This window comes from Catharus ustulatus, chromosome 2 (genome assembly GCF_009819885.2).
Source record: "Catharus ustulatus isolate bCatUst1 chromosome 2, bCatUst1.pri.v2, whole genome shotgun sequence".
In the NCBI taxonomy this organism is placed as follows: domain Eukaryota; kingdom Metazoa; phylum Chordata; class Aves; order Passeriformes; family Turdidae; genus Catharus; species Catharus ustulatus.
Window position 1 is genome coordinate 44,548,312 of NC_046222.1, and position 23,148 is coordinate 44,571,459.

General features: G+C 37.6%; 1 protein-coding gene across 1 annotated transcript in view; it reads left to right on the top strand.

Annotated features, from left to right (window-relative positions):
- Window positions 1-21,262, top strand: part of LOC116992244 (glutamate receptor 4-like) — a 71,496-nt gene extending 50,234 nt beyond the window's left edge. Inside the window, exon 3 of the mRNA XM_033051700.2 lies at window positions 20,922-21,262. Within this exon, the coding sequence (XP_032907591.1) occupies window positions 20,922-21,262 (341 nt within the window). The remainder of the gene's footprint in view (window positions 1-20,921) is intronic.
- The last annotated feature ends 1,886 nt before the right edge of the window (window positions 21,263-23,148 follow it).

The window sequence follows — 23,148 nt, forward strand, 5'->3', positions numbered from 1 at the left end:
ATTCAGTTCCTAAGATGCTGCTGCTTCTTGCATAAGTTTATCTCCCTCACTCTGCTGGTTGTTATCTCCATTTTTTTCCCCTCTCACAATCAACTGTTAATTAGGGTTTACTGCTCTGTATTGATGAGAATTATTCTGCCTTTTGGTGGCCTGCTAGAGCTTCCCCATAGCTGCTGCTCAGAATCTGAGGGCCAGTCTGTGGCACTGGGCCCATTCACTTCCTTCTTTTCCACTGTGCCTTGGGCATGAATATGGTTGATGCCCAATCCTTGCCCAAACCTTGCCTCTTTTACCCTTTTAGACAGCATTACCAAATCCAGTTTGCTTCTTACTGTGCTTCTGCACTGCTGTCAGGACTAAATATGGTTTTCTTCTTGGACTTCTTTTATTGTTTTCCATGGGAAAAATTGTTTTCATAAGCCTCAGACATTTGATTGTACACTGGCACAGTCATACTATCTTTTACCTTAGCCTACTTTATATTTCACCCTTCTGTTAGGTGGATATTGAGATCTCAGAGTTTTTTCCATACAGATATATGTGTAACATCTCTTACATGTATTTTGTAAATTATTATATATGACATTAATATTTCCTCTCCATAAACTTTAGCCACCATTATGAATGGTTTAATATCTTTCCCAGACTCTCACTCTACTCTTGATTGAAAATTATGTTTTTCTTACTATGTCAGCTATCCTTTATCATGATGGTTTCAAACTTCTTTTCTTTCACTGTTACAGATGACTTAATTACTGGAGTCTTCTGGTGAAAGGAAAACTGAGATGGAACATGGGAATATTTAGACTCAGTAACTGAGTTTTTGTGGGGAGCTAGTTAAACATTCCTGATCTGAGAAAAGCTTAACAATCTAAAAGATGCTAAAAAATCTTTGACAAATCCATCTCTGGACAGCTTGTAAGCTGAACACATGAGCTGTGTACACGTGATTTTAGCTTAGTGAAATGTTATCTTCTGAAGTATAAAAATATAATCACTGCAGGGCTCTGTTTAGCAAGTTCAAAATCTGAGTCACCAAAGCTTAATTGCAATATTTTGTGAAATCCAAGTCAACTGTTTTTCACTTACAAAATTATGACTTCCTGTCCTTATAAAACTACTATCTATTTTGATGTCCTTGTTTCAACACTTGGCAGAGATGAAGGTGTGTGTATTATTCATGATCCTTGAATGTCAGGTGTATTTCCAGTTGCACAGCTCTCAAAGTTAGACATTTCATGTCAGGTTTTTTGAGTAGCCCTAGTGTCAGGTATGAATAAGCCACGTGTTAAAAAATCCTCTTCCTGCTTTGCTCTTAGACATTTATAGTAAAAATGGAGATCAAATAGTTGTATTATATGGTACATACTTACATATCTTTAGAATAAATTAAGATGGTAAATCAAAAACACTGTTCCTCCACTCCTTCTTCTTCCCTCTACCCTGTCAGCAGCTCTTGTAACCATCCTGTTCAGGAGGACAGGGGAAATGTTTTGTTCCATCATGGGAATTGTGGTCTACCCAGAGAGCTCTGTTTCAAGTGAGAATGAAAAATTGTCTGGAAAATAAAATGAATAAGGATGGACAGTTCTGAAAAAAATTTTCTGAGTCAGTTTATAAAAAAGAAATATTTTAGTTTTAATTAAATAGTTTAATCTCATATCAAATATAATTATTTGTTTAGATTTTACTGGTGAAATATGGAAGTCTTCAGGTAGTTATGAATATATGTCAGAGACCTCTACATTTATAGAAATTCCTAATTAAATGTCAGAAAAAGAGAGTATCACTCTACCCTGTGATACTACGCTTGTGGTTCTTTTACTGAAATTAGAACCATTAGTTCTCATTAGATTTTTTATTGTTTTGAGATTATTTGGTAGTCTTTGGTTTTTGACATGTGGGATCTCAAGAGATGAACAGATGAAAATTCGAGAGAGGTCAGTAAGTAATCATCCATGCAATTAAAAATACTTCATGTTGTTTATGAAATCCAACCCAGAAAAATGTCTCCACTTCTAATAACTTTTCTCTTGTGTTAAATACAAAAACCAAAAGTAATTATGGCAAAAAATAATTTGACTGTGTGCATATGCGCATGTAACTAGCTTTTTACTTCATTGTGTATTGTATCATTCTGTTTTGTCCCTATCATAAATCTAAAAGATGTGCATCATGTAGTAGATGTAATTTAAAGACAGTAGCCTTGCAAAAAGAAGATATTTTGTCATTGCCTATGTGATGCAGTACAGCAAGGATAAAAATGCAGCATTTTGCATAAGAGAGAGCCCTCTATCAGCGACCGCTTAAGGCATATCTCACTAGCTGCTTGATTTCCTGATTGCTCAGCATTTTGCAGAAGATTGGAGTTACACTAAAAGCAAAGTTATGTGGTTTTGACAAATTATTCACTATTTCTTTGCTGCAAGGCTAGTGCAGAAAGCAACTTGCTCTTTCCTAGTTTGGCGCAGAGGAGCTTTTAGGTGAAGCCAGGCGATAACCTCGCTTCACCCGGCCAGACGAGTGCAAACCAAAACACTGCTCAGCACTGAAATGTCACAGCACTCAGTGTCAGGCAAAATGTAAGCACCAGGAGGAGGCTTAAGTGCTGGTGTTTCCCTCAGTAACCATCAGCTCGTTGCTTTATCTCCAAGGAGAAGCATCCCATCACAGGCTGTGTGGTGAGGTGCTCAGTTGCTGTGACTGCCTCCCCTTCCCAGGGAGGCATAATAGGAGTGAGGCTGTGCAAGTGGGATGGAGCAACCACGAGGATGATGCTTCATCTAGCCTGGAGTAACCCATCCTACACCCTGCATTAGAACCACTTCCATAAAGAAAAAAAGACCTGTCATTGCCATAGGGGACGGCCTCCTGCAGGGAACACAATATGCAGACTGGACCCACTCCTTAGGGAAGCCTGCTGCCTCCCGGGGGGTCTGGTTAAACATTTGAAGGGAAAGCCTCCTACCCTGGACATGGGCCTCAGATTTTCAGATCATTATTGATTTATCAGGTGTGCAGTGTTGAAGTTGCACCAAGAAGTCCAAGGGCAATCCAGAGATTTTTATGGCCTTGGGATGACCAGTCAAGGGATGAGGAGCACTAGTCATATTCTCTGTTGATCCAGTTGCAGGGAATGATGAGTGAAAAAATGGGAAGAGCCAACAGATTCTCTTAAATGTATATACACCTCTGTCATATTCCTTAAATACTAAACTGAAATATATTTCAAAGACATATATCTATTTTCTTCACAGTCTTTCCATTAACTTCAGGGTATAGTTCACTTATAATGTGTGTCCTCTGTCTACATAGGCTCCTAATTTTGTTAATAAACAGAATCTGCTATGTAGGAACTGATTTCCACAGGTGTTCTGTTGCAGCTCTGTTCTGCCATTTACTTCCTTGAGGTAATGCAAAAAGATATGAGAGTAAATAGAGAATGGTACCACAGGATGAAATATAACCTATAAAGAGCAAGGCCTTTGCACTATTCTGACATGTCTAGACCTATGCCTTAGGCTGTGTACAGTGTCAAATAATCAAATTGTGTTGTTTAAAATACTCATTGATATATGTTTTATTTTCTGATGCTGTGGGATGACTTCAGGCAAGATTTTGCCCTTGTGTGGGCAGAAGCAGTTTTTACTGACTTTGAGGCAAGGTGACTCCACACAGAAGTGGGATGTTGTCTCTCAGCCTTTATGGCAGTGCAATTATCTAATCAATTGGAGCTGTGTTTTTGCAACACCTCATAGTGCAGCAAATCCATAATAAATGATCCGTCTGGATTTCTGGAGTTAGTAAGTGATTTGGAATAAAACATGTTCCTCAGTGTGTTAATAACATTTTGTCATGGGCTTGTCCATGCATAAGTGGGTGTGACTTTCTTTATGTTTCTACAGTTGGCTTGCTCGTGGTCCAAATTTGTATTGGGATAGAACAATAGGATTATCAAGTGAAAATAAGATTGTTTTAAGTCATATTTTCAGACACATATGTACATTTGTGTTCATTGATAAGCCTTGGTTGTTAAGGTTTTGGGATGGTTTATTTTCCTAGTAGCTGTACTGACTTTGATCATAGTAGTTACTTACTGCTTGCAATGTGCAATGAAAATTGTGATGTTTTCAGGTAAATTTTATAAGAGGGCCTGTTAACCAATATCAGTGTCTTGGGCTGTATGAAAAGAGGCAGAGACAGTAGATCAGAGTATTACTCACCCATGTGAGGAGAGGCTGGAGACACTGGTCTTGTTGAGCCTGGAGCAGGGATGGCTTTGGGAGGCACCTGGCAGCAGCCCCCAGTGCCTATGGGAGATCATCTAGGAGATGGAACTGGGCTCAGTGAAGTGAGGCTGGGTGAGAGGATAGTGAAAGTAACGTGAATGAAGAGAGGTTCACACTGATTTTTTTTTTTAAATGCCCCTGTGAAGACCGGCAGTGCAACAGAACAAGCAGATACATTGTGCCTTTTCTGTCCTTAGAGATTTTCAGCCTTGGCCAGGTAAAGCCCTGAAAATATGGTCTGACCTCAGAGCTGACCTCCTGTGAGCAGGAGGTTGGACCAGAGCTCTCCTGAGTTCACTCTCAGTCTGAGCTATCCTGTGATTCTGTTTCTGCCCTCCAGACAGGTTACTTGAAACCTCTATCTCTATTTGCTTCCTCTGAATTTTGATCTCAGCTAAACTCAAGGATAAAAGGTACCATGGTAAGGAAATCCTGTAAGATTGTACTGAGTTTGTCAGCACTAAGATCAGAGCATTGTGACAAGGAGCATGATGCTGGAGGAGATTCCTCTGAGTCTCCAATATAGTCCTCTCTATTCTCGCAGGCCATCAGCTGGCAGGCCATCCCTCTTCTTCAGTCTAGAATAAAGGAGAGAAGAAAATTAGGCAGCTGGTTTGGTTAAAATATCTCTTGATCATATCGTACTTAGAGGAAGAATCACTCAGCAAGTAGATGTGGCTGTGAAGTAGATGATCCAGGCAATGAAAACCAAGAAGGACTGGATTTTTTTTTTTATCTCTGCAGTGTGATTTCAACAAGACACACCTTAAATCCAGATGAATCTGGAAGGAAGTTAAATGACCCTATCTAGATTATGTTTTACTTTAGGCAAAAGACTAACTAGTAGTCTAGAAGCATGATTACAGTAATTTCACGATTATAAGCCACACCTGACTATAAGCCGCAACTCCAGGTGTCAGCAACTTTTCATTCTTTGTCCATATATAAACCGCACCTGATTATAAGCCGCACTTCTGGGTTCGGACCAAAATTTTAGTCAAAATGGTGCGGCTTATAATCGTGAAATTACTGTACTGTGGAAATGCTAAAAAATAGGCTAAGAAAGAGACTGTAGAGAAAATTAAGTTTTAAAAGGACAATTTTTCTGTGCTTCTCCGCAACAACCCGTTTACTTCAAATCAAGCTGTGAAAAATATTCTGCATTTTTCTTCTGAAGCTTGAGTAGCATCTATCTTCCTTTGTTTACCCATAAGCAAAACAAATTAATCAGGCAAAGAGTAGTTATACTTTGCATAACCGTGTAGGAGTAAAAAGTGCTTTGCTCTGTTCCTTTTTCCCTGACCAAGTTTAGATATATGTCAGCATTTCTTTTAAATCTTTGGTTGATTGAAAAGTCATAATCAGCATCATCAGCATTTTCTAGACTTGAAGAAGTTGATTTTGGCCAGTAATTGCATATCTGTGTAATAAAATCATTGTGCTGCCTAACTACTGAGTTTTCTGTATATTAGAAATGTAAAGTCACAAAACTTCTTCAAGACCAATATAATGAGACTTTAAAAAAAACCACACACTATGGTAGTTTTGAGCTACCAGAAATTAATAGTTTTTAATGACACAGGTACTTATATATGTTACCATATATGCATTAAGAAATGTGTTACAATCCTTGTTCAGGGAAAACTTCCATTTCTGTTAATGAAATTTTACCTGAAACAGAAGACTAATCAAGATAAGTCTCAGAGTGTGAGTAATAAGGAAAAATTTATTTATTAGAACTATTTTGAGTAGATCTTGCTGGAATGAATAAAACTGTGGAAAACCTTTCATTGCTTTTTTAAAATCTAATTTTATAACTAACAAAAATAAGATTGAACCTGTTTTTCTTAAATACTCTACTTATATTGGTTTCTTTTCCCCCAGTATGCCTGTAGGCAGCACCAATCCATTATCCCAAGGCAGTAGTTTGATCCTGCGGAGCACTGTGGAGAAAAGCAGTGTGTACTGAAGCATTTCTGCACTCGCTGCTTCGTGGAATTGGTTTGGTTCCACATTACCACAGTCACATTTCATCCACCAACTCCTCGACCACTGTTAATATTTCTTTCTCATTTCTCTTTGCTGTATATTGCAACAGACTGGCTGGGAATTATGAATGAATATATGCTAATTACGACAATAAAGTAGTTTAAAGATACACAAATGTTAATAGGATTTGAAATAAGAGGTAGCTTGAGGCCACAAACAGGTAATTTAAAAATTATTAGCATCAGGCCCAGTGGATCAGTAGTAAAGTACAGCTGCCTTTTTAGTAGAGTATCAGAGCTAGTGGGCCCTAGACCCTGAGCTTTAGTCCAGTGATCACAGCTGTGAGCTGTGCTGAGCTAATTTTGCTTATTTCTGCAAATGCCTTACATAATGCCTAAGGTGATAAGTAAAATATTTTATTATTCTTAAAGCAGTCTTTACAGCAAATTAATTTCAATACATCAAAAGAGACATGTTCTTGCATATCAAGCTGTTAAATATTTTATTAAATTTCAGTAGTCTGTTTTCATGTACAAAAGAACAGTGTATACTGCTTGTTTTGTTGACCAAACAGTTCAGTGAAGTGACGGACTCTGCTTTGATCAGCCTAAACTCCAAAAATAAATAGAAAAACAAAGGTTTCAGTTGAGAAGGTTGCTGTTGGAACAGCAAAAGAAGTTTATGTAAGATGACTGCTATTCTAAATCTCTTGTGATAAACATGATTTTAAGAAAATATTGTAATGACAAAGCCTGTTTAACAATTTGCCTCCTTTTCCCCCAGACTCCACACTATACCCTCCTTTGGTCCCTTCACAGAGATAACAGGGTTCCAGACAAACAATCTCAGCTCCCTTCTTGTCTGCTTTTCAAAAACTATCACCTGCACATTTGCCAGTTCTGTAGAAATCCCAGTTATAAATAGGCCATTTCAAAATGCCTTATGGATGAAGCCCCATTCCTGCAAAAGATATGAGAGAACAAAATGAGAGGGCTCATGCTCCTGTTTTAAATTAGTGAAATTATGGAAATAATTAAGATGGTGCCTCAAAACCAGGCATACAAAAGACAGAATTAGCTGCAAACTCAGGAAGAAATGGAGAGAACTCAATACATATTTTTGTCACTGCTTTTTGTTGTTGTTGTTGTTGTTAAGCATTTTCCAACTACAAAAGTCATGAGCTCTGCCTTCACAAGGTGTATTTTTTGTGAAATGAAGAAAACTCATTGCATGTAGAAAGATGTTAATTGGTGCACAAAACTGGATATTGACAGCTGCTTTAGGCTTGGACCAGCAATGCCCTCTCACTTAAATGGTTTCAAATACATTTTGCCATCTTTTTGTTGTGCTTTACAGACTATTGTGCTCGTTTGTAACCTCACAAACTGGCAAAGTCATAGGAAGAGAGATGGAAACAGCATTTTTGATTGTTGTGCCAAAAGCAGGATGGAATGTGAAATATCTGCATCTCAGCATGCCTCAGGAGAGCAATGGGGAAATGGTTTTTGAGATGCAGTTTGATTTCTTGGGATTTATGATTTTAAGTTAGTAGGTTGTACTGACATCTTTTTGTGTGGTTGCAAGAAAGTTTCTGGTATTACTGTAGTCAAGAGTGTTATATGTTACTAAATTAAATTTAGTAACATCAATTGATTTTAATGCAAGTTAGCAGTTTTGCTCTTAGAGGAGAATACAAGGTGTGCTAAGCAATTTCTGCCTATGAAGGGTGGGGCTGGGTTTCAGAATGGCTACTTGAGTCAAGGAGAGATAGGTCATGCCAAGCATTCAAAACCTTTACCTCTCTTCTACAGTCTGCTTTTAGTTTGGAAGCCCTTAAGAGCTTCAGTTTTGGGCAAAGACACCACTTTGTTTAATGTTTTACAAGTATAGTCTTAAAAAAGAGATGTTCAATCATAGCAGAAGTTAATTATTTAATGTAGATGTTAATTATTTCATGTGAAAAGTTGTTTTGTGTGTGGTAACAATGCTTTATGAGACAGCATAAACATTCTCTTCTCATCAACTGCTAGGCCCTCAGACAATAGCATGTTCATTTCCATAAGTATGTCCTGCCCCAGAACTGAAATGAGATAAACCCTCCTTGTTAAACTAAACATGGAGAAATATGTAAGACAAATATGTTAGACACAAAGTGATGTCCTTTATTAGGCTTATCTGCATACTTCTTCTAGACACATCTAACATCTGTCTTTTGATAGTAGAGATTTATGTTTGAAACAAGCAGCTGTACAGAACAGAAAAATTTGCGATCGACAGAAACAGAGAACTTGCATACATGTGTACACAGGTATGCTTAAGCATGTATTAAACTTCTTAAGTCTTATTTTAGCTGAGAAGAGTTATTTAGAAAGCATTCCCCATTCATGGCATCTGACACTGAAAACTGCCTTTCATAGGAAACAGTTGGAGCTTGAAGTCATTAAACACAGGGCATGGCCAGAATATATTTTGCACTCGGGTCTGATGAGGCTGGTCTTCCATTTAGAAGGTGAATGGCTTTCACTGTAAAAAAAAAAAATAACCTTGATCAAATGGTTCATCCATATTTTATTTTTAGAAAAGTAATTCCTTCTTCTCATTACTTTTATTATTATATGAGACCTATAGCTATTGGAAAATGTCTTTTATGCATAAAAGAAGTTGAAAGATTAGTTTTTTTAAAGAAAGAAAAAACAGCTTGGTGACAAAAATGGAAGACGGTGAAACATACATTTCCAATCATCCATGCCAAGCATTTGATTTTAAAATCACCCATTTGTACTGTGGCTAATTTCCACTGACATAAACATGACAGGCTAGGAAGAAGCTCTCATAAAATAAGTAGAGGAGAAATTTCAAGGCACACTGGAAGAAAATGGGCAGAGGGTAGGGGGCTAGTTTGGGGTTTCTTAAATTTTGGACTTCTGGCCCTCCACAGACAGTAATTCCCTAATGTCATTTTGATCAGACATGTCTGCAGTAGGCAGAGTCTACATCTGAAAAAAATCCCTAGCTATGATTACTGCATTATCTGGGGAAAACAGGCAATCTATAAGATGCTGGAAAAACCTCAGTGCAGTGAGATGTTTGAAACACCACGGCAACATAGAGGACCAAGTACAAATACAGAAGACAGAATCTGTTTGAGTGTTCAGCATGAGACGTCTGAAGTGTTTCCCAGATGTATATAGTCACCCAAGCAAGCTAAGACCCAAATTTCTGGAGAGACAATCTCTTGGTATGGTTTTGGTTTTGTGAAGTAAAGACTATAATGTCTAGGATTTTTGAGGGAGGGCTGCAGTATGAAGTACAGAATGAGGAGATAAATCTCAGAGAATCTTTGCTGAACAGGCCACAGATGGATAATAAGGGTATCTACAGTCATCTTACTGATTCTTTGAAAATATTTTATTCTTTACTTCAATTATAGGAAGAACTTAAGTGTTAGCATTTTGGTTTTCCAAAAACTGATTCTTGGAAAACTCAGAAGAGCTAATTGACATGTCTATTGGAAATTAAAATGGAAGTATGAAAATTTACAAACTCCTCGGCTTTCACTTCTCTGTCCTTCCAGGTATCATTAGGGCAGTTCATTAGATCAGGGCTAGGAAAAGCAGTGAAAATAGAAAGATGGTACCATTTATGAGGTAATTCTGGGCTGTTGGAAGCACCTAAATTCTGAAAAATCTAGCATTACCAATCCTTGTGTGGAAGAAGAAACAATCTAAATAATCATGAAATACATTTTAGATGTACATGGCAAAGTAAATTTCACTTTTTTTTTTTTTAATTTATTTGCTCTTCAGAACACACTTGCACTATCACATAATAAAACTCCTGGGAGCCTGTAAATCTCTTATCCACTGTCAATAAAAAGTCCTCAAATGTGGGTAGGCTAATAGAACAATTGGCACTTTATATATCTTCATCCCTGAAATGACAGCTCAGAAGATCCTCCTTGTTTGGGGAATAGCTTCAGAAGAGCCTCATGCATTCTGTCAACAACTGCTGTCCTGCCAATACCTAGTCACAGACTGCAGCAGGCAGCAGCAGAATTTTTCTAGATGCTCTGAAGTTTTGTGTCTCTGCTCAAGTTGCATGCATCCTCACGATGTGATAGCACGTTCCATTTATCTGACAGTAACGCTGGTTTCAAGTTGTGCTTCCTACCATCAAGAGGAAGGAAGCAAGGGAAAGAAAACCAGATTTTTTCTAAAGTATTCAGAAATTTTTGTATGCAAATTCCAGGTGTGGGGGTTAAAAAAATTACTGAAAATGCTTTTTTTTCCAAGTTAAAGTATATCTAATTAGGTAATAGTGGTTATTAATCCATGAGAAATTGGAAAAAAAAAAAACAGGTAATATTTTCATCACACATATCCTCTTACCATGAATAATGTTTTCAGAAATTAGAAACCATGTTTTCTGTATCTTTAAAAGATACTCAGATCTAAGAGTGGCCAAGGAAGCAATGTTTTATTTTATGTTATTAATCAACATCATGTGATCAATGTCTGTTAATCTTATTGAGGCCAAAAGGAATCCATGGCTTCGCTCATTCTTAATAGTGAACAGCAAAGTGGGAGAAGTTATTTAAGATTATGTCCTTGCACAATAGCATGAATCAAAGTCAGCAATGATTTAAGTTGCTAGTGAGGGAACTCCTGATGGTGTGAAATCAGTTACTAAGGAGAGAAAGTAGAACCTCAGGCCCACTCTGGGCCAACACATTCAAAAGCCTGGAGAGAGATCATTTCACGCAGGGAACAACCTGGAAGCGTTGGCTGGAAGGTTAAGGTGGAAGAATAAGAATTTGAAAAACAGACTCATCAACAAAAAAAAAAATCGAGTTCTAGTGATGGATCAAATGACATCATTCCCTTAAAGACAGATTATAATTCTAAATATAAAACTACAAACCAGACAGAAAATAACATCTTTGGTCAAGTTTGAATGAAAACCATACTGGAATGAGTCCTCATGCTGGACCAAGTTAGTTACTTCTTTCATGGTTACCTGCCTTCTGTATCTTCCTTTGCCTTTTTTCAGTGATCTGGGGAGATATTTCCTAAACCAGAAGGAGCAGTTAAATATGACTTGGAAGCCTTATAACAAGCTTCCCCAACACTTCAAAAAATGCTGTACTTGAGCTTCCTCAGATTAAAGCAGCATTCATTTTTTTTTTTTTTTAGTTCAGTAAAATTAGAGCCCAACGTTTGTCATAAAGAAGCACCATTGGTTCAAAATGTGAGTTAGAGAATCACAGAATCAGAATCATTAAAGCTGGAAAAGGCAACTAAGATTGGAAGTCTAACCTTCTCTGAAGAGATATGAAAACCAGTACATTAGGAAAATGTACTTTCAAGAGAAAATGCAGGCTATGATGTAGAATGCTCCAGCATGTGCTCCCTTTAGATGATGGATAACATTTGAGCCCCACCCCACCCCCCCAGTTTAATAGAATCATTTAGGTTGGAAAAAGACCTTTAAGACCATTGTGTCCAGACATTTACATGCCTTATAAACCATGTCCCAAAAGTGGCACATCTGCAGGCTTTCTGAACACTTTCAGGTATGCGAATTTAACCACTTTGTGAGCAGCCTGTTCCAATGCTTGACCCCTTTTTAGGGAAGAAATTTTTCTGATCTCGATTCTAAACCTCTCCTGGCACAACTTCCCATTTCCTCTTGTCTTGTCACTTGTTAACTGGGAGAAGAGGCTGACCCTACCTGGCCACCCCCTCCTTTCAGGCAGCTGTAGAGTGATGAGGTCCCCCCTGAGCCTCCTTTTCTCCAGGCTGAACACCCCCAGCTCCCTCAGCTGCTCCTCACAGCACTTGTGTCCCAGACCCTTCCCCAGCTCTGTTGCCTTCTCTGGACACGCTCCAGCCCCTCAATGTCTTTCTTGCAGTGAGGAGCCCAGAACTGAAAAGAGTGTTTGAGGTACAAATTATGGTAAAGGCTTCATCAAAACAATTTAGTTTACAAGCCATATTGTATGGCTTCACCTCACATCTCAAATGAAATTCAGTTAATTCTGTCAATGACTGTTTTGCTGGTGGGAGTACTGCAAAATCAACATGTATTTCTCCAAAATGAAGAAAAAAAATGTTGGTCTTTTTTTCTGTAAACTGCAAATAGTTCTATGTGTAAGAAAAAACTGTGATTACATAGCTATGTATAAAAAGTTATTTTTATGTAATTAACTGCATGCTTCATAAGATACCCTCTGATTTAAAACTGATTCAACTAATTGTTTTATTCAGCTCTTTTTCTTCTGGAAAGAAAAACTTCTTTTTAAATACAGCTATTTTTTCCCTTTTCAAGATAAACCAAAAAAAAATAAAGTGGCTAGTGTTGTAGACAAGGGGCCATCAAAGGATTACTTCTTAAAAAACAAAATTAGTATTTTTCTTTGCTCTGTTTCATTAAAATAGGATATGGGGGCAGGTTTTATAAATCCCAGATTTTGAGGGAAGAAACAAGCTGCCAAGTAATTTATTTTCTCTTCAAATAAATGTTTGGATAAAGTTCAAATTTGAGCTGAAAGAAGTAATATGTCCTGCAAGAAAATGAATCAATCTAAGAAAGAGAGAAAATGTTTAATCACACAGGAAAGCTAGATAAGTTATCAAACATGATTTCTCTAGATACTCATTTAATGAGGATGAGTTTTCCTGCAGCTGGCAAACTGAAAAGGTGATAGGATTTTGCAAGATCTCTAACCAAGAGGAGTATCAGAGGTGAAATGTTCACATCAGTTAAGCAACTGGGAATTTTACAATTGATTCCATAAACCAGTTTTTTACTGTAGTCCAGTCTAATTTCCATGCAATCTGTTATGCCTCTCTAAGCTTTCATCCTGAAGCAGAAAAAAAAAATTCAAATATGGCTGTAGAGACTTTGTCCTTGGGAAAACCTGCCAGTGTCATAGGAACTTCCTACCATGTTTAACTTTTTACAAAACTTCTGTAGTTCTGAAAAGCTTGGAACTCTCACATGCTACTGTTATTTTTATCAGCTTTTAAAAACAACCAAAAAAGAACTTTTGTACTGATGTGGATTCCCATTCATGTGACTGTGAAAGGTAAATGCTGCATGTGGATTCTCTATGGGGGAGCTTTCAAAAAGAAAGTTTTGGCAGAGTTAGCGATAGGCACGTGTGTATGCATTGCCAGACAGCTATAAATATCGGATCCATGGAGTGCACAGGACTGGGGGACAAAGGCACAAAGACTAGATGATTTATTGTAGACAGAGCTGTGAAGTGCTTTTAAAAATGAGAAAAATTTGTAAGTGTTCAGCAAATGTGAAATTCATGAGGGGTGTTCTATCAAGGAAGTTTGCCAAGGCACAGAGGAAAAAGAAATTTTGTAAATAAACACAATGGAAGTTTTTTTTTCTTGTTCTGGAAAAACATTCCATTGGATTGAAATTATGCAGAATTTTATATTAATGAAAGTAAAATACTTTAGTGGTGCCCAACTTTTCAGATGGAAAATATTTAAAGATGAAAGCAGTTTCCCTCGCAGAAATTTATAAATGGCCTGGCTACTTTGTGTTCTGTATCAAGAAATGAGAGTTGAGAATGCTTTTAAGGAAAATAGAGATACATGATCTCTGTGTGAGAAACACCTGGAGCCCCTGGCTGCAAGGGACCTGTGTCAGTCAAATGAGATGGCCTCAGAGAAGGGCAGCTCCAAATCACATTGAGTCAAGGGATGGAATGGGAATTAAAAATACAGAGGTATTTTTCCTAAACTGAGATTGTGTGAACAATTTTTAATCTATCTATCTACCTAAATGTAGGTACCAAGCCTTTCATAATTGTGTGGTTTCATTTTGCAGTTAAAAAGAGAAAGTTACCTCTAGAGGATAAATCAGTACAAGCAATTTATCACCCATTTTAACATCTGTCTTCAGAATTTACCTTTTTTCTATTTTAGAGACACAAAAAACCACCAGAAATTAAGCCCTTGACTTTTGGGTGCTAAGAACCAGGTGAGACATACATACAAAGACACACAGGCTTGTTTCACAACTTCTTTTGCAATTGGCTTGGAAGAAACTTTAATTAATGCATTAATTTGTGGAGAGAAAATCTTGCCTTTATATGAAGCATGGAGAAGAGTTCAGCAGTTGGATCTACAAGCCAGTCTTACCTGGTCTCAATGGGCTTCTCTTTTATTTTGGGCATCTCTCAGAATAATCTTCTAAAGTTAATGTTCTGTAGGTTAGTGATCTGATATAAGACATTGTACCCTAAACACTGTATTACAAAGTCTAAATTTATTTTTAAAGATGAAAAGGCCGTGCATGTTAGTTAAGCTCATTCAATTCCATTTTCCATTCAATGGGCAAGAAATGCCCTATCACTTTCTGATATTGTTTCATGAATTGTCTGAGCAGAAATAGTCTTTTAGAGACAATTCACAAAAATGATTTCTGGAAATGCAACAATTAATTTAAAAATATAGTAAGTTTGTATCTTGTTTTGCAATATGTTCTCACATCTGCATCTGAACAAACAGAATTGCATCCCCCAAATTACCATTTGATCTAGCACATTAAACCAAGGCTTTCCTTGTACTTAGGAAAGTATTTTTAAGTGAGCTGGTAAGTCTCTTAGAAGGGAGTACTAGAAGGAACTCACTGCTGTGAGTAAAAAACACTCATGAATTTTCTGTGTTCAGTGGATGTGTCTGTTGAACTCCAGTTAAATACTCCGGCACACTTTTTAGTACGTGCTTAATCTTACGCATACAGCAAAACACAATGACCTTTAGGACAAAGGCTCATGTGGTTTTAGGGTTTCAGAATTTACTGTGGAACTGCAATACATCAGAATTTACTATGGAACTGCAATACATCAGAATTTACTAAGGAACTGCAAGATACAGGCCCACTAGGCGTAACATTCATACACTTTGGGGTAGCACTCAGGAGCCACATTGAGACAGCTGGACCATTGTGCTCCACTTTTTACAGATAACTAATAGGAATCTGGCCTTCCTGTCAAATGTTTATAGTCCTCAATAGAACAGACTGTTTAAACCTTGAAAACTGAGACGTGGGAATGCAAAGTGACTTGCTCCAGGGTATGAATTTAGTTTCAGAGATTCAGTACCCGACATGCCAGACTTCTCATTATGCAATATCTTATTATAGGAGGACAAATGTTTGAGATGAATAAATACTCAAGAGGATAATTCTTGTGATTCATGTAGTGTCTTTTTGTTTACCTCAACCACTAATACGATGCTAAATTTTAGAGTAAAAATCTGGTTTTGGTTCAAGTAATGCTGTGATATTATTTCTGGTTATAACGCTTTAGATATGCTACTACCTGACATGTGATATATGCCTCCTAAATGAAAGATAATTAATTTTCTTGAAGGAGTTTGTGATCAAAAGACAAAGGTAGATGATGATTTGGAGGGTTCAGGGTCTATAAATAGAACACGAATAGGGGGTTTTTGGATGTTTTAACAGTATAATTTGTAAAAAACTCCTTGTTTCCCTTTTGTCCTATTTTGGATAACCATATTTAGAGGTATCCTATTGTACTCCAGACAACTTTTAAGATAGCAAACTGGTCCTAATACATCTATAATGTTTTTTCATCTACCCACTTTATGTAACACTGTTTCTCTTTTATAATCCTGTCTGTCATCTTATATCAGTGATTTAGCTCAGCTCATTAAGTCCGTCTCAGTGTTGGGAATTTTTCTTAATGCAAGAGCATAATTTAATATTAAATCAGCAGTCTCCATCACAACTGAGGAAAAGCATATGTGCTTCAAATCTGTACTGGGTTTGGGTGCAAGATAGTTTAGAACTTCAGAGGGATGAATTTTGATATTAGTTCCAGAGCTCTAACTAGCCATATGTCCTCTTCCAGGAGTGGAGTGATCAGGTAGAAGTGGATCAGAGAGCACAGAGAAGAAAGAGAGGGGTGGGATTACCTGTGCAAAATGAGGAGAAAGATCTTTGGACATTTTAACAGGAAAGGCCAATCTCAGAGCTATTTTAAAAATACTGCCTAATCTCATCTCCAATGTCTGAGTTATCATGGACATAAGTTGATAAATCATTTGACCTTAGGAGGCAGGTTCATATTTAGATTAAATTATTCTCCCTTCTGTGCTTCATCTCACATGTAGAGCTTGCATCTCCATATGGGTAGGCTGCTCCTCCTGGAAGGAGCTCTTCAGGTTGGGAAAATTTACACGGTATTTTTTACATCAGTGCTGGCAGGTGCACAGCAGCTGAACAAAATAGTGTTTATGACTGTGACCCATGAAGACATGGACCACTGATAGCATTGCAGATGCATCTCAAATGAAAGTCTCCGTGTGCTATTATGGTGGCACAAGGAAATGTGATTCCCGAAATATACTTTTTTAAATTGGTTGCTCTCTGGAGTTTACCAGATCAAAGAAGCATAGAACAAGCTAAGTTGGAAGGGACCCTCAAGGATAATCAAGTCCAGCTCCTGGCCCTGCACAGGACCATTCACAGATCATACCATGTGCCTGAGAACATTGTCCAAATGTGCTTCTTGAACTCTGCCAGGCTGGTGCAGTGACCACTTCCCTGGGGAGCCTGTTCCAGTGCCCAAACACTCTCTGGGTGAAGAACCTTTTCTTAATATTCAACCTAAACCTCCCCTGACACAGCTTCAGGCCATTCCCTCAGGTCCTGTCACTGTCACCACAGAGAAGAGATCAGTGCCTGCCCTTCTTTGGCTGCAGGGAGGAAATATAGGGAGAAGAAACAGCAATGAAAGACTTTTCTTGTATCTGAAAACTTCCACAATACAAACTACTTTTGAGTCTTTCGATTTTGGCACTTCCACAGTTTGTGTTTTTATGACAGATCAGTGTGTCTGTCAATATATCTGTAATAGTTTCCGAAGTATGCTCATAAAAGTGTATTTGTCACTGCTTTGTATTTATGAGGGGAAAAGTCTTGAACAAAATTTTCTTAGAATGCTAGTATGCAACTCTTCTGCCAAGCATAATTTAGTGCATTTTTAATAAGTAAAATGCCTTTAGAAGTGTTAGAGAAATGGAAGAAGAATTGGCAAATTCAGGTAGTCATGTTTGCTGGGAGGCATTTTCTGAGAACTGTAGTGAGTTGGAATGCAAATCCTCATGGCTGATTTTGTGGTCCCTGCTGATTACTGTAAAATTGATTCAGGAGTGTTGCAGCATCTCTGCATATGTTTAAGCTTCATCTCCGTGTTGTCATGGGCATTTTTCCTCTCTATGGGTTTTGTACTGAGTAAGAAAAAAACTCTCATAACACTCATCTTTTCTTATCAAGGAGCAAAGAAGGACACTCTTTAGCTATTTCCCTGACTTGATCTCATGTATAATAGCACAAGTTTTCTTGGATCAGCTATTCAGGACTTTAATGGTATTCAGATAATGTTTTATCACATTTGGATTTAGACTGGGGAAAGGATAACTTGCTTTGAACATGAAGAATTATTTTTCTGTTACTTTAAGTTATAAGTACTTCAGGGTCATATTATGTTATTTAATGATATTTCAGGTTTGACTTTTTTCTTCATCCTGAGAATGAATTCGAGCTTTAACTTTACTAAGTGTACAATTTCACAGCTTGGCATTGATTTCTTGAATTTTTCATCATGTGGATTCCTACTGTAAGGACCATGTGTTACAAAAAGTACTCTGTGCCCCTGTAAAACTGAAAAGAAATACAACAGCAAAGAGCCTTAGGAAAGACTTTGTTTAAACAAGAAACACATAAAGTAATTACCACTTACATGAGGTTTGTGTTCAATTATTTCAGTTGTCAGAGTTAATTGAACTGTGTTTAAAAATAGAGAAGGCCTGCCATACCCTCACAGAAATACTTGTAAAACACAGAGAAATCCCTTTGCAGGAGAAAGTAACATACAGGATTTGACTGAATGAATGATTACAGAAGGAAGATACAATAAACAAGTGTTTGAAAAGAATTATTAATAAGAAAGATTGTGTTTTAAAAAGAGGAGATATAAAGGATATTTGCTGCAGAAATGAAAGCCTAAGTTAGGGCTTCCACTGAAAAATGAAACTTTTAAAGGACATTAAAACAGTAGAAGGTCATTTAGATACTTGAATAAAAATGCAGGAAATAGGAAAATAATTGAAGCTGTTCTCTATTGATGATGGGACAAAAAAGCAGGAAAATCTGGTTGGAGATTTAAAACTAATAGATATTTCATATTGATTTTCACTCAAGAAGAATGTTTAAAGAGGTGTGATGGCTAATGGGAGCACAGAACTCACATCTTTCTTCCCTGGTTCCTCAAGAACTGGTTTACTGAAGGGCAGATGCAATAAAAGCATCTCTTACTACACCTGTTAAGTAAGTTGTGATATGTATGGTCAGTGAAGTTACAGAACAGATTTTGATGGAAAGAAAGCTTTAAAATATGTATATAGACTGAAAATTGCAAAAAATGCAACCAGAAGTTACTAAGGTAGACAGTAGAGGATTGATCTCTATCTTCCAATTGCCAAGAGAATGCAATAAAATAGACATGCTCTTAAGACAAGAGATTTATGGAAATGAAGACAAACATAGTCAAAAGATAAGCATGAAACTGTGGAGAAGATGGCAACAAATTTTGGTAGAAGAGGAGGTACCAGGCTGGAGAAGCACAATTACAGAAGAAAGATCATAAGGGTCTAATTCTACAGCAGACACAGAGATCAAATGTCAGGGCAGCATGACGGAATTTGCTGGAGAGGCAGATAAGTACATCCAGCAGAGCAGACTAAGACTATAAGCATAGAAGCAAGTAATTTTAAAGGAGTGTATAAATATGTGTGGCATGATGGAAAATGAATAACAGTGGCTAATGAAAATACTCTGCTATAAGCAGAAACTTATAATTTGCAAATGGCCCAGAAGGAAGAAGGAGCAGACTTTTGATCCCAACATGATCATCAGCCATCACTGAGGTTCAGATTTTAGAAAAACACAGTGTCTTCTTAGGTTGTGTCAGAAGAAATATGTTATGGTTGAGATGGGGAAAAATTATTTTTAAAAAAGCAGGAAACGTTGAGGATTTAAGTGAAATTCTCAACGTGTTGGTTATCTGTGTTCAAGCAAGATGAGATGGAGCTGGGAAAGCAGAGTGCAATGCTCTCTGTGATGATTAGTGGAATGACAAAGGAATTATTGGAATCATTTGAGAGGCCTGTGGGAATCTGTTTTGTGTGGGCCAGCAAAGAAAATACTAACAGAATGTGTATATGGAAGGTGAACTTAGGTAAAGGAAGAAAGTTTTTCAGAAAGATTTATTGATATAAAATCTGGCTATAAAAATCATTAGGATGGGAGCCATAACAGTGGAGGAGAACATAAAATCACAAAACTGCCCTCAAGCTACTTACTCTAGTTCTGGCATCAGAACTGGGTAAATCACCCAAATCTTATGAGAAAAATGCACAATTCGTATTTTCAGCTCTTTATGGAGTAAATGTAATATGAAAAAATTAAAGCTGAAGCGATTTAAATTTGCTAAGGGTGTACATTTTACCCTGAGTGTGCTGCACATGCAGAATGACTGTTAACTCCAGGCTTGTGGGAGGGTGTTTAAAGTTTTCCCATGTTTAGGCAACATTGGACTGTGAGAAGAGAGGATCTGTAGCAAGAGAGCATAGGAAATACTGAGAGGAAAGCATAAGAAATATGATGATCTCCTAACTGACTGTTCCTTTCTCCATGTTCTCTGATTCTGGGAGAGGTAACACTGGTAATGATCACATAGTTTCTAATAACTTGGTTTGTGCTTCAAAAAAATGGGATGTTTTTCATAAGACCCTTTATGAATTGATAGAAATGCAGTAGTTGCTCAAGAAAGTACTCACATGCCTACTTTTATGTGCAGAGATCAGTAAAGTCCTTACCCAGTCTAATGAAATCAATGGAAGTCTTTCCCTTTGTCTGAGTCCAAGAGCAAATCAAAACTCAGAATATATATTCAGGTCAGTTGTTTTCTGGTTTTCAGTTAGCACAGAGTAGAAACAAAAGGATTGGGGCAAAAGTCAGATCACATTGACTTACTGCGTTTTACTTAAACTGCCCCCTTAAAATCAAGGCATTTTTTCATGAGGTAGGATTTTACTCCCTGTCTCTAGAAGTGTTTTCATTACCACAAGGGCATCCTGCTTAAAAGGGAGCAAAGGTTCTACATTGTTACAATTCAAAATGTCCAAAATTCACTTACAAGGTCAGTAACATAGTTTTGATGATTTTCACATTTTAGGATGTGAACATTTTTCAGTTCAAGGTAATGGAAATGCTCAATGCCTGATGCTATGCACAGCTATGAATTTTTTTCCCACTGGTATGCAAAAACACGTTATTCATTTTACATTTTATTTTAGAACAAAGCCACTACTTTAGTGTTCCATGCATGGGATCAGAAGGTCATGAAATGTTATTTAGCTATTTATTTATTGGTTTCCAGAATAAAACACGTGAAAATTGAATGTAACTGCACAGGCAGAATTTTAAATCTTCAAATTAATAATTTGATGATGTTGGAATGTGAAAGTCCATGCTTACAGATTTTGTCACTACTTAAACCCTGTTTGTTTGTTTGTTTGTTTGTTTCAGTTTGCTCCCAGTACTCTAGAGGAGTTTTTGCCATTTTTGGACTGTATGATAAGAGATCAGTACATACCTTGACCTCATTCTGCAGCGCCTTGCACATCTCCCTCATCACGCCCAGTTTCCCCACGGAGGGCGAGAGCCAGTTCGTGCTGCAGCTGCGGCCGTCCCTGCGGGGAGCCCTCCTGAGCCTGCTGGACCATTATGAATGGAACCGCTTTGTTTTCCTGTACGACACAGATCGAGGTGAGTCGGGACCCACCTTCCTCATCTTCGCCATTCAAATGTCTTTTGCAAGATCTGAGGACTTTTGTGTGCCGTTGAGAGCTTGGGGAGCCAATTTTTAGAGGGCGTTTGAGGCAAAATACCTCTGATTGAGTAGCTGTGTGGCTGAAGGAAGAACTCCTTAGTCTGCAAGAATTGGATATTGGATTCACATAGTATCTAATCGACCAGCCAAAGCCTGTGCTTGAAGTCTAGAATACTAAAATCTTTAAACTAATGGTAGTGAAATAAAAGCACAGTTCAATAAGCAGAATGTTACAGCTCTGTTCTCTCTTCAGTTCACTTCATAAGTGACAGCAGTACAAAGAAGTAGCGAGAAACAGCCACTTCTCTGCCTCTGCACTGGTGTAAGCTGGGATGAGAATGAGCCTGTGGGACTTCCAGGCTTTGGAAGGTCAAGGAGAGAAAGGCTCTGCCCTCAGTCTGTGCCAGAGTAGTCCAGGTCAGAGGCAATACCTGCCAGGCACGAGGTATCCACAGGCCAGAGAGGGAGGGAGTGCTGCCACAGCCCATCTTCTACTCCTTTCAGCTGGAGTTATCTCTGTGATGGACTACACTCTTACAAAATATATAGTTATTTACAGAAAAGGTGTATTTTTCTACCCATGGTCTCCATTCCACATCCCAGTGCATCTCAGAACTGTTTAAGTGTCAAAAAACTTCAAGTGCCTCACTGTACACCACCACTCAGTGAGGAATTGAGAGGTAAAAGCTGTTCTCTGAGTTGTGTGTTCATTTTGCTGGCAAAGTCTTTGTTTGTGGAATAGGACTGAACCAGCTTAGCTGAGCTGCAAAAGAGGCAAGATTTTTATGTTGGTGGCTTGCATTTGGGAGGAAGCAAACAGCATAGCTGTAGTCAAATAATTAGTTTACTACAGCTGTTTCAGTATAGTTCCCCATGTGGACAGTTCTATTCCAGAATTAAAGTGGCTTTATTCCAGTATAATTACTCTACAGAAGAAATAAGGAATTACACAGACCTAACTAAATCTGTTTAATTATTTGATTATAGCTATAGAAGTTAATTTTCTCATATATATAAGCACTACATTTTAGTGAGTTTTTACCTTGATGTGCTGCCTAAATACCTGAATTTGAATCAAGATGAATAATGGAAGAAAATGAAAGAGCTTATATTGTTTCATAATTGCTTGTTTGTTGTTTTTAATTAAATAATTTTAATGCCTGCTGAACCCATAAGGGAAGTTCTGGGAAGCATTGTAGAATGTATTAGGTGACTGGAAAGAGAAAAATATAGCAGAATTTTGAAGTATTTCTACACAAGATATAGTTATGGGTAACAAGAAACAGATGTGATCTTACAAATTCAACAGACTGTTAAGTATAGAAGTGCACAACCTGCAGTTACCTTTCTCATCTAAATTCACACACTTAATTAGATTGAGACATCATTTCTGAGCAGGTGATATCGCACCAAGGACAGTTTCAGAACAGTCTATAACAGCATGGTTAATAATTAATTCTTGTGGCACTGAACTTGGCCACTCTGAACTCCTCAGCACGCCTTTGATAAAGACATGACATTTTCCAGCTTGGATTCAGGGAGTGCTGCATTGGGTAGCCTCTCAAATTCTGAATAGGTCTTGTGATGCAGTTTCATGCAGGAGAAAATAAGATTCAATGTATCTTTTGGTATTAAGAGTACTGTAAAGTTACATAGTTGTTGAGTACATTTTGCACAAGACAAAATTTCAATGGGAAGCTGAGATATTCTTTAAAAAATTAAGCACCACCTTACTATCAGAGTAACTGTAAACACAAAAAAAAATCATTATTGTTGAGTCATAGAATCTCTGTTGGTGAGACCAGAAATTAACCTTGTCCAGATTTTGTCAGAGATCCTTCCTTTACATGCCAGATGTCTCCCTGTTTCTCTGAGCAGCCCCATCAAAGTAAATTGAAGGAAGGTGAACCCCCTCAGCATTTT